Raw genomic sequence first — 16,664 nt, forward strand, 5'->3', positions numbered from 1 at the left:
CTGCTGCCATTGCTTTAACTATTCAGGCATTTCAAGGCGGGGCACTCCCAGTTCATATTGTGAACTCCGAAATTCCAGTGCGAAAAGAAAAATGTGGTAACGTGGTAACATGGGGTGGGTCTCCGCACTGACAGGACCAAACACGACCGGGGAAGCCGTGCGTAAAGTTTACCATGTGAGAGGTGAGACCAGGGTTGGGAAGATTGACGTTCCAACATCAATAGCCCTGGAGGCGCTGTCTGTCCACACTGACATCACTGCTAAGAAATTCCATATTATAACTGCATAAACACATCTGAAGTCCACTTCAGCAGAATGTCACTCAGCTATGCAGTCTACTCCGAACTCTCTGTACTCTTTCTGCTTCAGACAGAAGATAATGCTTGATATATCTTAAGCCCACCTAATTAGGCTTTAAAGGTACACTAGGTAAGATTTATGTGTTAAAGCACTGTTCCGAGACCATTGTAAATCCCTCACTGACATCTTGACTCACCCTCTGCCTGTGACGGACCGACACTCTGTACCAAAACATTGTAAAGCTGTACTATAATTCAAGCTCATTGGTTTAAAATTGGTTCTAATTGCCACAGCCAATACCCTGGGGGGGTTTAACATCAACGCATTCACAGGGAAGGGGGAGGGATAAACAGTGTTGTGATTTGAGGGTGTTTTTTGCTGCAATTCCCCTCTTGACTGTTAGAAGTCCGAAATTACCGACTGTTCCTTTAAATAGTTATATTTCAAATGTATGATTAAATGTATCTTCACGATTTGCTATGCATAGAAATTCCCTGTGCAGGTGCACAATACTTAATTATAAAAAACGGTCGAAAACGAAAACAGCGGTTCAATTACACAGAAATGTGGTGGCGTGCCAGTTTACACAGAGGGTTTAATTGCCACTATAATAGCCGAGGCTCTGTTCCTCAAGGGTTGTTGCCGCAGGACTGACAAGACGAAGCCAGAGCTGGAATCTGACGCTTCTTCTTTTCAAACAAGCCAATCAAAGCTTTCCACACCAAAAAACAGCGGTTGCTTGTTTTAAGAGGGCAAGGAGATGCAGACAGCCGCATGTACAGTAAATGTTTGGAAAACGTTCCCGGGTCCCTGATGCAACAGAGTAGCCTTTCATCATACAGTGACGAAACTGCGGCATTCTGCCTTCCCCTGACGGAGGACTCAGAAACATGACCAAACAAGCCCGATGGCCGCACTTCAGCTAGAGAATACTGGAAAAAACACACACAAGGGTAATGCTTGCTGACCCACGATGCCGAGGCGTGTGTTATTGCCGTGTGCCTTGAAGCCCTAAAGTCAAGGCCAGACGAAATGGATAAGTGGAAGAAGCGGATTGATCAAAGATATTCTGCTTGAAGAGCATCAGCAGAGGGTTTCCCTATTTTGGTAGAGAGCTAGAAGTGAAAAGTAGATAAAGAAATGAAGAGATAAGAGTATCTGTAGACAAGACATCAGTCGTGATAGGCAAGCAGAAGGAGAAAATAGCTCACAGATGAAGGGAAGGGATGAGAAGTAAGAGAGAAAGACTCACTATTTGGGGACAGGTATGTGAAGCGCTGGTACTGGCTCCTCTTCCTCTTGCCGTTGCAGACGTAGAAGTTCACCTGAACAGGGCTGGATATCCTCTGGTTTCGGTATGGCGGGATCTCAACCAACAGAGTAGTCTGTAATATATACACACACATTCAGCGGAATGCAAGGACACAATCCCCTCTCTAATGCATACAAAGGCAACAAGTTAGGTTCTACAGCATGTTATGATGAAACCCAGAAAATGTGTTTGAACATACATACAGTACCAAAGCTCTCTCAATCATACTATACTGGCCACTGACATGGTGCATGTTTGGTATGTTCAAACCTGAAACCTTCCCTGGGCATATATACTTTTTTAAGTTTACTGCACACAGTTCTTTTATGCACTAGCATAATGCATCATACAGTACACTTCTGGCATATGCTTATTTACTATGTCGGAATGTTCTGGAATGTCCTGGGAAAGGGTAGAAAAATGCAAGTGGCCAGAGACACGATGGGCTCATTCCAATCGCTTATTTTTGACCTCTTTTTTCTTTTGCTTGCTCCAGGCCCGGGAATTGATGGTCCGTACCATCTATAAAGACATTCCAACCCATGAAATGTTCCTTCTTGGAGCTAGAAGTGGAAGTTAGGAACTCCCAAACTTTCCTTTGAGCAAGGAAACATGAGCGCATTCTTTGCAGAGGTATTTTTTTGGAAAGAGTGATATGTAAATTATCTACCTATGGGTCCACCTCTCCCCATCTGCCACACATTTGTCACGTCTGTAACTGATGTGGCTTCGAACTGATGTTTGAAGTAGCAAGGACATTCCATTTGTCTAATTCACGTTTTCTCAATTTCCCCATCTTCACTTCTTTTTCTGCCTCTTTTTCTAGCTACTCCCGATGGGTGGAGCTAGGAGTAGGAAAAGGTTGGAATGAGCCCACAGTGCACTTGCCGGGTCAGGCCTCCACCTGGACGGGCTGAGAGAAGGGTGGGTTGAGATCTGAAGCTTGATCCTGAACTTGTCCTGGGACGGCTGGGGAGACCTAGGGCTCTACCTTCATTTATTCTCCCTCGCCATCTGCCCCACCATTTATGGGTCAGACCCGGGCAGAAGTGAACCTTTCACTGGTTTAATGGGCCTGAGCTCAGGGGAATAAAGCTCCAGGAGAGTTCTCGCAGCACAAGCATAGCCATCTGCGGGAAAGATCTCCATCTTACAGAGGTGCATTGCAGCACAGGAAGCAGCTTATCACCAGGCTACGGTCTGAGATGCTATCAAACTTGGGCTTCTGTTACGGCCCAGGCTTACTCAGGACATGAAATAATGACAAAGCAGTGAAAATACAAATTCTAGCCAGGTTAGCAATATCATTGTTTTTTTTTTAACTTCGCACAAACAGTGTTGAGATAAGTGGTATTATCTCAACATCTGGGATAAACCGTCACCCAGCCCTAAAGGCCAATTAGTCCCTCCAGCACATTCTGAATTTAACTGCAGTGATGCAACAAGGTGCATCACCTGACTTAACAAAGACAACAACCGCAACAACAACAAAGATGTACATGACTCAACCGAGCGGACCCTCTGAAGCAAGCAAATTTGCGATTGTGGTGAGCGTGATGATCAAGGACTCAAAGTAGTTTTTGACACTTTTAAATCTGTCCCTGTGTGATAAGTTCACTGTTTGAATAAGTTAACTTTTTATAAATGGAATCTATTTTATAAGCCTCATTTCCATTTACTGTGGGTGCTATTGGTGCTAAAGACTTATCGGGGAAATCCCCACTCCAGCCACATCCACTCACTGAAAACTGCAATATGACCCAGGGAGAGGTCAAAATGGAGGCAGCTTTGTGGAGGGTGTTAAAGGGCACTGGTTCTCACTTCACACAATCCAGCAGGCCAGACTATTACAATAAAAAATCTGCATATTAAAAGCAGGCTTCCCTGGCTCTCACTAGCCGTAGACGATGAGGGTTTTTTCAATTACGTGCAAAGCGAAAACAGGCCCCAGGAACACATGCACTGACACTATTCATTTCTGTTTAAATAAAATCCAGTTTATGCCTTTTTTCAAGGAGACATTAAAAGCGTGACTATCCCTTTACACAGTAGATCATTTTGTCTTGTGTCTTGTGAAAAAAAGGTTGAGTTTACAAAAAAGTATGCAGTGTTTAAGGCACCTCACGTGGCTCTGTGAGGACATGAACCATAGAGCGTTTGGCTGAGTTTACGTAGCTTTGTGAGGACATAAACCACAGATAGAGTGTTTAGTTGAGTGTACCTATCTTTGTGAGGACATAGATGTCAGGGAGAGTGTTCAGTGAAATGTATTGTACCAAAAGATTTTTGGTTTGAGCGTATGTGGCTCTGTGAGGATATTTACATATACAGGGGAGTATATCCAGGGGGGTGTTTGGTTGAGTATATGTACTGTAGCTCTGTGAGGACATAGATTGCATAGAGTGTTTGGTTGAGCATGCAGAAAGCTTTGTGAGGACATAAATCACAGGGAGAGTGTTTGGTCAAATGTACCAAAAGTTTTTTTTTGATTTTATTGCAAGTCAGCAATGTATAGAAAAAAATTAACAGTACATTGAACTACCCACTGGATATCAGCATCATGCAAAAAACACCAAATAATGGAATTCTCCAGAGTAAAAAAAAGTTTCTTTCTTCCATTTACCAACATAACATGATTTAGTCAAATGGGCGTCACATGAGTAATGAGACATTAGGATTACATAGATCTGAAAAAGAAATGTACAGTATGACTAAAAAATACAGATATTATAAAAACATTTTTAACTTGCTAGGTATATGACATTGATGATATGCACAGTAAATAAACATTTAAAGTTGAATTTAGGTAATTGTTCTGGATTCAAATACTTTTCTACACTTTACTGAGATTCTCTGGTATATTGAAACCTGAATATGAAATCAAATCTGAAATGAAATACTCTCAGAAAGTGCAAAACCCTGCATTCTAGTCCTCTTGGTTGACTCAATTGCATCAAGCAAGATCAATCGAGCACAGAAAAGTATTTGAATCCAAAACAACGACGTATTTGACCCAGGTCTGGTTCCCTTTATACATTCATGGCCTGTTTGGCTCACAGCCCTGCTTTAAAAAAAACAAACAGCTGAAGCTAGGTAGCTAGTTGACCAGTTCAGACCAGGGAGGTGAACTAATAATCTCAATATGCTGGCCTCACAGAGCGAGCGCAGGGTTCGCATCAAGAGCGAAAAAGGAAATTAGCTCAGATAAAAGCCGATTCTGCTCAAATCTGAGAGCTCAAAGCACGGCCCCTGATTTTTAGCGAAAACTCTTGAGTAATTGACTAGCAAAGGTTACATCAGGCAACGCACAGTCGATGTTTACAGTGGGCCAGCTCCAGCACACTGCGCTGCGTAGAAAGCCCTTAGACTGTTTTTATCGCAGCCTAACTGAATTTAATAGAAGACGCGTTCAGAGGGAGCTGTGGGGGGAAGGGCCTACGGCACAGCCAAAAGGCCCCTGTCCCTCGAGACAGAGCGAGCGAGGGAGGGAGAGAGATGGCGGTGGAGGAGATGAGCCATCACAAATCTGATTTACTCCCTTAAGTTCACTGGCTGAGCAAAGTCTTGTGAATTGTTTACCCCGCTGGCTTTGCTAACAGGTGAACTCTCAGCCTGAGAGGAGCTGAGCTACTGACCCAGTTTATAAAAAGCGAAGAGATGCTCCAAGAGTTTCTGCCCCTTATGTGAGGCTTTGCATAAAAGCAAAAAAAATCACATTTGGACATTACACTACTTCCCTTCTAAAACCCTTCGTCCCTTTACAACAACAGTCTGTTGTAATTCTTCCTTTCATTTCTGAAATACTCTCTTAAGGGCTCTGTGGCAACGCGTGTCTACTCTGGCTTCAAAATTATTCTCCATTTTAGCCGCATGATAGCCGCTTTGAATATTTACTTATTATACCACACTTGTCGCTTAATAGCATTTCAATTGTGCATTAACAACAAACATTAAATGTATGAGAAAAAAGCTCCTATGAACTCTGCTTGCTTGTTCCAACCCCATAAAAACTTTACTGCGCTGCTCCTGAGATGCTCCTTTGTAATGTGTATTTTAAAATGTCTATAATTGGTAAACCGCAGTGTTAGTCAACTGCCATAACTCAGCTGTTTAATTAACACGTGAATAGCAGTTTTTCATCAACATGATTAAACGGGTTTATAGTTGCCACAAAAGGGTGTGGGGCTTCGCTGTGAGGCAGACTTACAGACTTGAAGGAGTCCTTGTCAACTTTGGCCTCAGTCTCCCACAGGTGGTGTCCATCTACAAGAAAATAGATATTAAAGATGAAATTAAATGAGTACAATCCGCAGCAGCAAGAAAAACTGAGGGTTTCTCAAATTCATTCCGAGACAGATGAGAACAATACTCATGAGTGCAATAATGCAAATTGAGGCTCCCAAGTTACAGTTGGTAAAGACAGTCACAATGGCCACACGACCGCATACTGGGTTCTGTAATCCACACAAACAGGTTTGAGCCCAGTATGTGTCACTAAGGGACTATGGCCTGGAATCGATCACCACTTGGCTTAAAATGAAATGTAAGTTTGTTTTTTCTTGCACAAACACAGTTTGGCAAGTCGACCAAATACCAAAATTGAGAAGCATAGTGGCCAAACTGACGAGAAAAAATGGATAAATGTAATTTATTATATTGTTGCTCTATTACAAATAAGCAGGGTTTTCTTTTCCCCCACAGTGCAGCATACACTGAGTAATAACAAACACAAACTGGTGAAGACAGCCAGTGTCACAGAGCCTGGCTTGTCACAACGAGCCCCTCCGGGTGACTCTCTGCACAGTGTCGCCGTGGCTAGCGTAGGCCCCTCCGGGTGCGGTGAGGTTAAGTCTGGCCTCCCGGATAATGATTGGTAAACGGGCTTCTGAGCCGAAGCAGCTGCGTCTGTGCCTGCTTAGGCTGTCGGGGCTGTTTCATAACGTCTGGAGGGCCTGGCTGCGATCGGAGAGCGCGTGTGTGTGTGTGGGGGGGGCTTTATCCGAACCCCAGCAGGACACCGCTCAACGCGTTGTCTCTGGGAGCTCTCGGAAGGGGAACGGACGAAGGGGGGGGGGGGGGGGTTCTGCACTGAGCTCATTTCCTGCCGCAATCTGACCCGCTCGGGGGCGAGGGAAACCCGACGCAGCGCTAAGGAGCAAGCCAGGCCTGAGGACTTTGAGGCGGTAGCTCCCGGGCCGAGAGAAGACAGAGGGAGAAAGAGGGAGAGGCAGGGAGAAAGAAAGCGAGTGGCTTTTTTAGACCTCCGCCGTTCCCGGCGTCGTGGGAAGCTGAAGGCCGGGGGCTCGTAAACAGAGCACAGTAAAAGGGGTCCTCCAATAAAGACAGCCGACGCATAACTGGAAAGTGACATCTCGTGTGTGCTCCCCCTCCATGCGCCGCCCTCTTCAATAAAGCAACTGCCTTTTGTCATCGTCATTAAAAACCAAATACTTTTTTTTAACTTGTTGCAGCACAAAGGCTTTCCCATTAACCAATAAATTTCCCCCAGCTGTTGGGAACCCACATATATTTAAGCCCTTTTGTGATTTCATGCTACACTCCGGCGTCCAGACATTTTTAGCTCTGTTTATACAATCGTTAGGAAACCACTGCCCTTTTTTCATGACGGTGATGACTCATTAGCCCTGTCTGAAATAGAACTGACACCGTACAGATGTGTCTTTGTGTCTGCACTGCTGCTCGTCCTTCCACTGACCAGACTCAACCAAGACCACAGCACCTTCCCAAGCCTCGATATAGAAGAAAGAGTACTATTACAGCCCCATGCCTCTGCAAAATACGGCTTCAAAAGGCAAGGGTCAGCATTATTATCACAAGTGTATATTTATTTGCCAGTTGCCTTTATTCAGGGTTACTATGCAGAAAGTAGGCAGGTACAATATAACCTGAAAATATACTATCTGAAGGCAGGACTAAGCCCTCTAAACATAACTCTGTGAGCGGCACTCTAATATTTCATGGTCATAAATAGCTGCCGGGAGTTGGCACAGCTGAAAAATGGCAAAAAGATCAAGTGATAACTGCTGAGGGAGGTTAAAATCTTGGTGTTGATTCACTTTGTCCACAGGGATCTTTGTTGACATTCAACCTAAAAATACTGTCAGTTCATTGACAGTAGTGTCATTAAAATGCCATAGAGATGAGTTAGGCTCATGATCACTGTAATTGAACTCAATTTCATAAAGAAATGAACATTTTCTCTGAAAGGCAGGAGATTTGTAAAGCCAAGTTTACCTGAAACTGATTCAGCAATGTTGCACTAGAAACATGTACGTCTCTCTGATATGAATCTTCCATTTCCACATTGCTTGCAGTTTGCTTGCAACCAACAGAAAATATGTGTGGATGGGAGGCGGACTCTCCTGTCGTGTCTGGAAACCACCAGGTATCTATTTCCGCAACCGGTAAACGTTATGAAAACGAGAGTCAAAAAAGCAGATGGTCAACAGATTAAATGCGGGAGATTTTTTTTTGGGTCGGGGAGAAAGGAGAGAAGAGAGAGAGAGAGGTCTGGTGAGCGTGGGGACACAGGACTCCTTGCTGATGATAAGAGCAGCCAGGAAGGAGGGATGAGGGGGAGGAGGGGTGCTGGGAAAGGCAGGGATGCAGAGCATGAGCAACCATGTGCTAGAGATGGAGTGGCAGATGATTCTTCTTATTACGTCTGGAGATCCAGGGGGGGATTTCGCCGCCTACGCTCTGGGAATGAGTCCAAGAGGGGAAACCTTACACCTCGACGTCAGCCCTTCAGGAGTAAACATGTTTTTCTGAGGCCTTTTTTACGCTCTCTCTCGCTCTCTCCCTCCCTCTCCCTCCGTTTCTCTCTTTCTTTCCCATTCTCTTCCTAACCCTCTCCCCCTCTCTCTCGTTCTCTCTTTCCAACCCCACCACCTCCCCTCTTTTCTCGATTTGTAGAAATTCAGAAGCAGACATGAGAACGCTGCAATTTGTTGAGCTCCCGTGCTCAAATCACTCTCGGAAAAAAACGTCATAATAAAAGCCACATTGAAACAAATATTTTTTTCTTCCTTTCTTTCTTTCTTTTTCTCGCTCCCTCTTTCGCCGTCTTCCAGATGAACTGGGAGAGGGCCACATGTGTGGCATACCTCCTTCTGCCGGCGCACGCCAGAGGGCCAATAACCGCAGAACGTTCCGTTGGCTCTCTGCAACATCTGCAGATCGGCTCTAATTCCGAAACGCTCGGCAACTCTGCCTGCGCCTCCGCCTCCGCCTCCGCCTCCGCCCCCGCCCCCGCCCCCCCCTCCTCCCTCCCTCCCTCCCATTTACCTTGGCTGCCACCCATGTTCCTTTAGTCAGAACAGCAATATCTCTTCTGTACCGTCCGCCTGTTAATCGCGGTTATAGACATAACATAGAGTAGCTGAGAATGAGGTAGGGCCGATCCGTTTAATGGCCTATTCTGATGAAATGTAATCAATTCTGCAATTTGATGTATGGGGAGGAAGAGGAAGTTGGCCAGCTGCCTCCGCTTCTAATTGGTAGAGAGACATAATAAGGCCTCGGCGAACATCGAGAGAGCACTCACACTGAGTGTAAACATAGTGAAGACATAAACCTTGTTGGGAGAGGTCTGTATTGTGGTGCTGGAAGGGTATGCTTTGTGCGCATATTATGGGCACTTGCCTGTAACAGAGGCGAGTATGTCCTGTTTTCAGCCAACCTGATGGGTGCCATCCCAGCATTAGTCTTTACTCTGCCTCGCCTTGCCTTATCCACTCTCAAGTGCACAGTACTGAAAATAAGAGTTTCCAAGCAGAGAGAACTCCCATTTCCATATCGCTTACTCCATGCATTCCAAAATAAAGCTTCTTAAAGTGGATGTTAGCATTTTTTCTATATTCAGTGATCCATATTTTATGGTTTTTTCTCCCAAATTTCATGCCAAAACCACTTGTTTGCGCACAGGCTCTTGTGTAACCGCATAGACTTTCCTTGAAATATGTGTGCTTCTCAGATTTCAATTTTAAAAAAGTCAAATAAGACATGTAAATCTTGCCGTATGGCTGCTCCTGTTTCTATCCCAGGACTCTGTGGAAACAGACTTGGTGTTTCCCCCTTTTTTTTTCCAGCGTTTTCTTATGAGGATTATTGTTTTCTGTCTGAGATGGAAATGCCCCTGAGCTCAAGGTGTGAAAGGAGAAAACCCCTATTAAAGCAAGACAGGTAGAGACAATGAACCTGCAATGCCGCCCAAAGAATCTCATTTTTGTGGCCTGGGAACGGAAAATTTGATTCACATGCTAATTACAGAAGCACTTGCAGAACAATCCAGAATTTTTTTTTTTCCTTTCCAACTTGAGGGAGTTTTTTTTTCTTCCCTCCCAAAGTTTTATTTATTTATTTATTTACTTATTAATGTGTGAATCTGACAACCGCCTGGCAAGCCCTCTTGATGATAATCTTTCTGCATTGAACTTGGAAGCTGGGGTAGACGCAGCCCTAGGCCAAGAACAATCTTCCATGTCTGGGTTTTTTTTTTTTTTACAGGGCGCTCTGGCGCAACACCTGGTTTTCTCTCCCTTAACGCGGGACCCACGGACGTCCGACGTCCCTCGAGGGAGGCCCCGGGATTGGGCCGGGGGAAGGGGGAGCCCTGGAGAAACGGTGGCCGTGTATGTGCCACTGTGGCAGGGGGCAGTTTGCCGATCGCCGTGGATACAGGCCGAGTGGCGCTCCCGCAGTCCAGGCAGCGGTCCAGCCGGACCAGATGTAAAAGCAATCCGACTCATGAGGGAATTCCCTCCGGTCTGAGTCAGTGAAAAGGCTTCCCCGCCACTCCCTCCCACACGCCGCCCCCGCAAGAGCCCAGGGCATGCCGGAGAGCACACGCTCGGCGAGGTGCGTCGGTATGCCGTACGCCACTGTGCCAAAACAGAGGTGGGAGCCCCCGAAAAGCAACAAACGGTCTGCCTCGCATACCGAACGGAGACAAAAGCGAGGGAGCGCACAAGAACGGCATTCAACTTCTGCGAAACGTTACTGGAATCAGGGGAAAGGTCTCTCTTCTGGCAACATTTCCCCATAACCCAGCATTCACCAGTGATTTGCTTTTCTTCTGCAGGTCAGAAAGGCAAGGTGAGGCTTGTTTGAGGAGGACAAAGCGCTATTGTCTGTAAGCCACAGCTAGATTCAACATTGAAGGTTTATGCAAACTGCAATGTCATGAGTCATAAAACAAAAAAAGAAATTGGCTTAGCAAGTGGATTAGGGTAGGTGGCACCTACATTCTTTGGTTTTTTCTTTTAAATTAAATACAATATAAATGCCAGAGGTAAGTTACAAATGAGGGTTTGTGATGCCTGCTGGAAAGGCAGTGTTATACTTGAACAGTTTAAAATCCATTTTTAACCCGTTTCTGGTTCCTCTGGGTTGCTGTTAGCACCTGGCACTTACACACACTTGACTTACACACACACTTGACTAAAGTGATCCATCATTATTCTCAAGTCAGCAGAAAAGATTGCTCTACGCCCATATGGTTTCCCTCCCCATTCCCCTACTCTGTGTCCCTTAGATTCTGCTTTATATACAACTTCCTTCCATTGTATTCACATCTGTTTTTACAACTGTCTTGTATTCTGTTGCCTCATCAACTCTTGGAATAGTTATCCCTAAATTGGGAGTCCAGCAAGGCTCAGTTCTTGGTCCATTTTTGTTTTGTTTGGTTTCTTTTCTTGGTTTACTCCATTTTGGGATATTGCTTTCCATATTTTTTGTGAAGTTCCCTCGACTGGAAGCTGGTTTCGAGGCTTAAATCCTCCTATTTAACAATGGTGTCTCCTGAAAATATGTGCTCTGAAGTAATCACAACTTTTTCTTCCCATTAAAATTCCTCAAATGGAAAGGTAAAATAATGGCTCACATACATGCTTTTACTATACCAATTACAGTACATTTTGTTCCTTTACTTTTTTTTATCCTCCTTTAAATTCTTCTAGAAATTACAGTGCACCTAGTTTACATGCATTTTTGCACTGCATCACATATCTCTGCACTTACTTTAAAACCAATTTGCCTGTTAAAACTATGCAAGACAACAAGACATATAGTGGCTAGCGTGGAAGGACAAGACTATCATGTCAATCAGAATTACACAAATTGTGTTTTTATCAATGGGAAAAACTGCACAGCCTATGTGATTCTACCCCTCAGATGGGATTCCCTCCAGAATGAGTCACTGAAAGCCTTCACACTTAACACACAAACAGGCCTGCAGGCAAGCTTATGCTACTCTCTCAGCACATACACACACACATAAACGCAAGCACACACACACACACACACGCATACATGCACATGTGTAGGCATACATGGAATAGTTACCATAACCCTTTACTGGGCCAAACCTTCACAACAAACCTTCAATCAGTTTCCCAAAGATCTCACACCTGGGAAGATCTGGCCTTCTAAATCACAGGACGTTGGCTGTATTGTGTGTATTTTCATGATTATTAATGTGGTGGGCGTCATTGGCCGGCATATATTCAATACCTTTCCTTAACCTTGACTTAGATTTCAACATTTAGAGATGGTTCCACAGCTTAGTATTGTAAGGAGAATCTCCATTAAAAATTAAATTCAGTCTTGGACTAGGTTTTCCCAAAAATGAAAAAAAGAAAACATTTCCAAGTCAAAGTTAGACTAATGTTGATTGAGTTCAGGTTATTTCCAGGGCAATTATTGTTTCGGAGCCGTTTGTCTGTTACTCTGAATTCTCCATTCTGTCTGATCATAGACATTTCCATGTGATCCTGATTTTCCTTTTAACAGACTGTATGCGTTTTCCACCATCGCCTGTATCCGCTTTTCCATTTGAATGAGTCGAACAGCTGGAAAGGCTGTCCAGTGTCTGATCTCTAGAATGGCCACAACACATCCTAACAAACTAGCTTCAATAAAATCTCCAGGAACAAATGATGGGGAAAAGTCTTTTCCCTTTAAGGAATGTGGCAACCATGAGTACCACTTGCTGGCAAGGATCTTCAACGGGAATTTTTCAAATAACAAGGCGCAGTCCATGAACACCATCCCCAAACATGTTGTGTAATTAGACAGTATGCTGTTACTTTGTCCAGTCAAAAAAAATTGCCTATGATTTAGCTTCCGCATATCGAAATGGAATGCAGACACGTCTGTTGCCACTTAAAATCCCGGAATTTCAGGGAGGTGTTTATTGGAATACATTTTGGAAAATGAACAGAACCTCTAACCTTTGATCATGGCTGTAGTAATACTTGCCAGTGATCCATCAGGCCGTAATTAGCCAGATATTATGCAGAATCCTAAGACTAACTGGGGCTATTCATGAACTTTCCAAAGTCATAGAATTTCACTTTTATGATATAAAACATTATATTATGAACAATTTATTGTTGTTATTTTTTTCCCTAACACTGACATAGCACAGCAACTTATTGTCTTTGGAAACGGAAATGTTTAAAGAGAAATTTCTGAACAGCCAACCCAAGGGAGGAAAAAACATTTTTTGAAACATGCCAGTCTTTGTTGCTAGATTTTCATCATGTATAATGGATGGGTCAACTTGGAAAGAATGAAATTGAATTAATCTATACCTTGTGTGGATAATAACATTTGTTTTCACAGGACTCTGCAATAAAAACCAACTATGCTAGCTTGACCATCTTTAAAATTGAGCTGGTCATAAGCTGGGCATGAGCTGGTCAACCAGCATGGCCAAGGTGATCATAAAGCTGGTCTAGCTGGGTATGAGCTGGTCTACTAGCTAGTGTCGGTAGCTTGTCTGAGCTTGACCAGCTACGAGATGTTTCAAAAAATAGTTTCAGCTGGCCAAATCATGTTAAGCTGGGAACAGGTCTGAACTGGTCAACAAGCTAAACCATGTCGAGCTGGGAGCTAGTCTGATCTGTTTTTTTCAGGAGGGGATAATAAAGGCCTTGCTCACTACTACTTGTAACTAATCATCTAGTAGAATGCACTAGCCTAAAAGAAACCTACTGGTATCTTTTTTTATATGTAAGAAGGAAAAACAAGGAAAGTAGGTGGATGTACTTGGACTTTGGCGTATCTTGTTGTGTGGATCATCAATCCAGCTACCTGTGGCACTACATTTCTAAAATACTCTTCATTTCCAGAAGACCCTCAATTCAAGCCCTTATTTTAACTTACAGGTTACATGATAAAAACAAAGCTAAGCTCGGATATCCTTTTTCAGAGTAAACGGACCTGGGTACCATATTAGAGTGAAGCTCTGCATTAAGCTTCCCTGTCAATAAGCAGAGGAACCAGGAGGCGACAGGTCTCGACAGCTTTTTGCGAATGGCAGCTAATGGAGACAGACAGGACTTGAATAAAGAAATCCTTTACTTTATGCACTTTCCGGTATCTCCCAGGACACGGAGAACGCAAACAACCCTCTGAAATGTCAATAGCAGGCAACAGTGTGCACTCCCAGAAGCTCGGCGCTCTGCACCACTCTAATCTGTTTAGCAGGCTAGGAAGCTGGCAGGAGGAGAAGGGGAGAGAGTGAGGGGGGAGCCAGAGAGAGAGTATGTGTGTGTGTGTGTGTGTGTGTGAGTGTGTGTGTGCGTGTGTGAGTGTGTGTGTGTGTGTGTGTGTGTGGTTGGGGCGGGGGCTCAGAAGGGTTTCCTCTGGAGGATTCCCCTCATGAGGACCAGGTTAACACAGAGAGGCTCTCGGCACATTAAAGAGTCAATTGCAGGCTCTTAGGAGCTCTCGAAGGTTGAGGACCCATCCGTCAGGATGTCACGGTACTCTTGTGTTTCGAGGAAAAGGGAGGGGAGTGCGTGTCTGTGTGTGTGCATACGCACGCATACGTATGTGTGTGTGCGCGCGGTGGGGGAGGGAGGGTGTTGGCTGAGGGATGTTTCCATGGCAAGCTCACAGTGGAATCCAAGGCCGGTACCAGGCGCAGGGAAACCCTCTTCACAAACAAGAGCCCACACAGCTGAAGGCTCATCCGGCACACACCCTGGGTCCCAGAGTCCGCCTGTTTAGACCCATTAGAACACAGTGTCCTGTCTGCGAGCAGGGCTACTTGAAATAGACAGGCATCTGGGCAACTTTATTTTTTTCTGGGTTAAGACTGAATGCAATATCAAACATTAAATGTTGGTGTAATGAGCCGCAAGTGGAAATTCTATGATTTAAAGGCGTGGATAATTTATTTGAAGTAACAGAAAGGTAGTTTTTGGATTTATAAACATTTTACTTATATTTGACTTAAAAGTGCACCTTGCTTGGTTTCTTCACAAACAGGTTGGCTCTCAAAATTAAATTGCACATAAAAAACTGCTACTTTTTGTGAATAAAATCTAAACTTTTAGTACACATTTTCACTGAATGAGATGACTCATTGTGGCTGAGTCATCTCAAATTATTTTTGGGTTCATATTTATATCATACAAAAACTGTGACGCGATAAAACCGCAAAACACTCATGCCAGATTGTTAAAAAGACTCTGCTAGCGATAATAGCTATTTAGATTCTTATCACTTTCTTATTTGCAATGCAGGCCAATAAAACGGCAGGCTCCTCCATGCCCCACTAAAGGTTTACAACCCTGACCTGGTCACAATCTAAGACACTAAAAGGCTTATACTAACAATCCTTGATACCATTTCTCTACGTCAAAAAATCATGTTCCAATATAAGAACACAAATATACATGACATATTACCGGTCTGGTAGAAATAGAAGTTTGTTTTGCTAATTATTTGAAATATTTATGGAACCAAATATCCCACCTGGTTATGAAGCTATGACTGTTTTCTGACTAACATTGAAGTTTATTTCGGAATCTGTTCAGCCATTTTCAAGAAAACAATGTTTCTTGCCAAGACTATACCTAAGCAAATGCCATCTTGAACTACTTCTTATTATTGCGTAAATGCATCACTAGGCCATTTCAATAGCAAATTAATGTAAAACATGGCACGCTTCTTGTATGGGGTTTCCTACCCTTTCCAACAAGATATAATGTGTAATATTTGGTTAACAGATAGTTTAGGAATATCGCTACATTCGCATAGCAGAATGAATATACAGATATGCGTAATTACAGGACTTGGAATTGCAGATTTGTTAAACAGCGTTAGGTTGAGTAATCCTTTTTGGAGAGCTTTTTGAACACTTTTTGAGAACTTTAGAAAAACATACTCTCAAATAAGTGAATAAAACACATGTGAAGGTTGATTGTCTTTAAATTTTGTATGAAAAAATCTGTTTTAATATAAAACTAAGCTTTTCTGATCATTCAACTGTCTGGACAAAAAGATATGCAGATGGTTTGTATTTGGAGAGATTTGGGGACTTGAGGACATCTGGGTGCAGGTTTGCGAAAACTCACGTGGAATTTGAATGCCTGTCGATATCTTTACCATATTTTGTACACAAGTTGACATCAAGTTTGTGCCCACATATAATGTGGTCCTTGACTTATATAGATATTCAGTGCTAAACTATAAAAACATAAGGCATTTTTGTATTTATTTTGTATTTTAGTGAAACTGTTGTGTACACTGTACATACATGCTCTGACATTGTTCAGTCTCAAATGTCCAAATGGTACGAGCCTCTTCTTTCATTTAAGTCTTCACCTACGTGTGTGCAGTAACACTTGTTTGAGATATGTGAAGTTAAGGACAGATGTTTTGTGAAGTCAGGACAATATGACCTGCAGCTGTTCAGACATACACTCACTAATCACTTTATTAGTTAGACCTATACACCAGCTTGTTAATGCTCACATTTAATCAGCCAATCATGTAGCAGCAACTAAATGCATAAAAGCATGTTGTCAAGAGGTTCAGCTGTCTTTCAGGCCAAATGTCAGAATGGGGAAGAAATGTAAGCTAAGTGACTTTGACCTTGGAATGGTACCAGACAGGGTGGTTTGAATATCTCAGAAGCTGCTGAGCACCTGGGATTTTCACGCACAAGAGTTTGCAGAGAATGGTGCGAAAAACAAAAAAACACCCAGTGAGCAGCAAGTCTGCAGGCAAGAATGCT

The 16,664-nt window shown here is 43.4% G+C and overlaps 1 protein-coding gene across 4 annotated transcripts in view; it reads right to left on the reverse strand.

Annotated features, from left to right (window-relative positions):
• Positions 1-16,664, reverse strand: part of nfatc1 (nuclear factor of activated T cells 1) — a 196,793-nt gene that overhangs the window by 33,240 nt on the left and 146,889 nt on the right. For all 4 annotated transcript variants that reach the window (XM_061230224.1, XM_061230286.1, XM_061230257.1 and 1 more), the window contains 2 exons: positions 5,820-5,875; positions 1,553-1,685 (listed from right to left, as the gene is read on the reverse strand). In XM_061230224.1, coding sequence (XP_061086208.1) covers positions 1,553-1,685; positions 5,820-5,875 — 189 coding nt within the window. The remainder of the gene's footprint in view (positions 1-1,552; positions 1,686-5,819; positions 5,876-16,664) is intronic.

This window comes from Conger conger, chromosome 1 (genome assembly GCF_963514075.1).
Source record: "Conger conger chromosome 1, fConCon1.1, whole genome shotgun sequence".
NCBI lineage: Eukaryota > Metazoa > Chordata > Actinopteri > Anguilliformes > Congridae > Conger > Conger conger.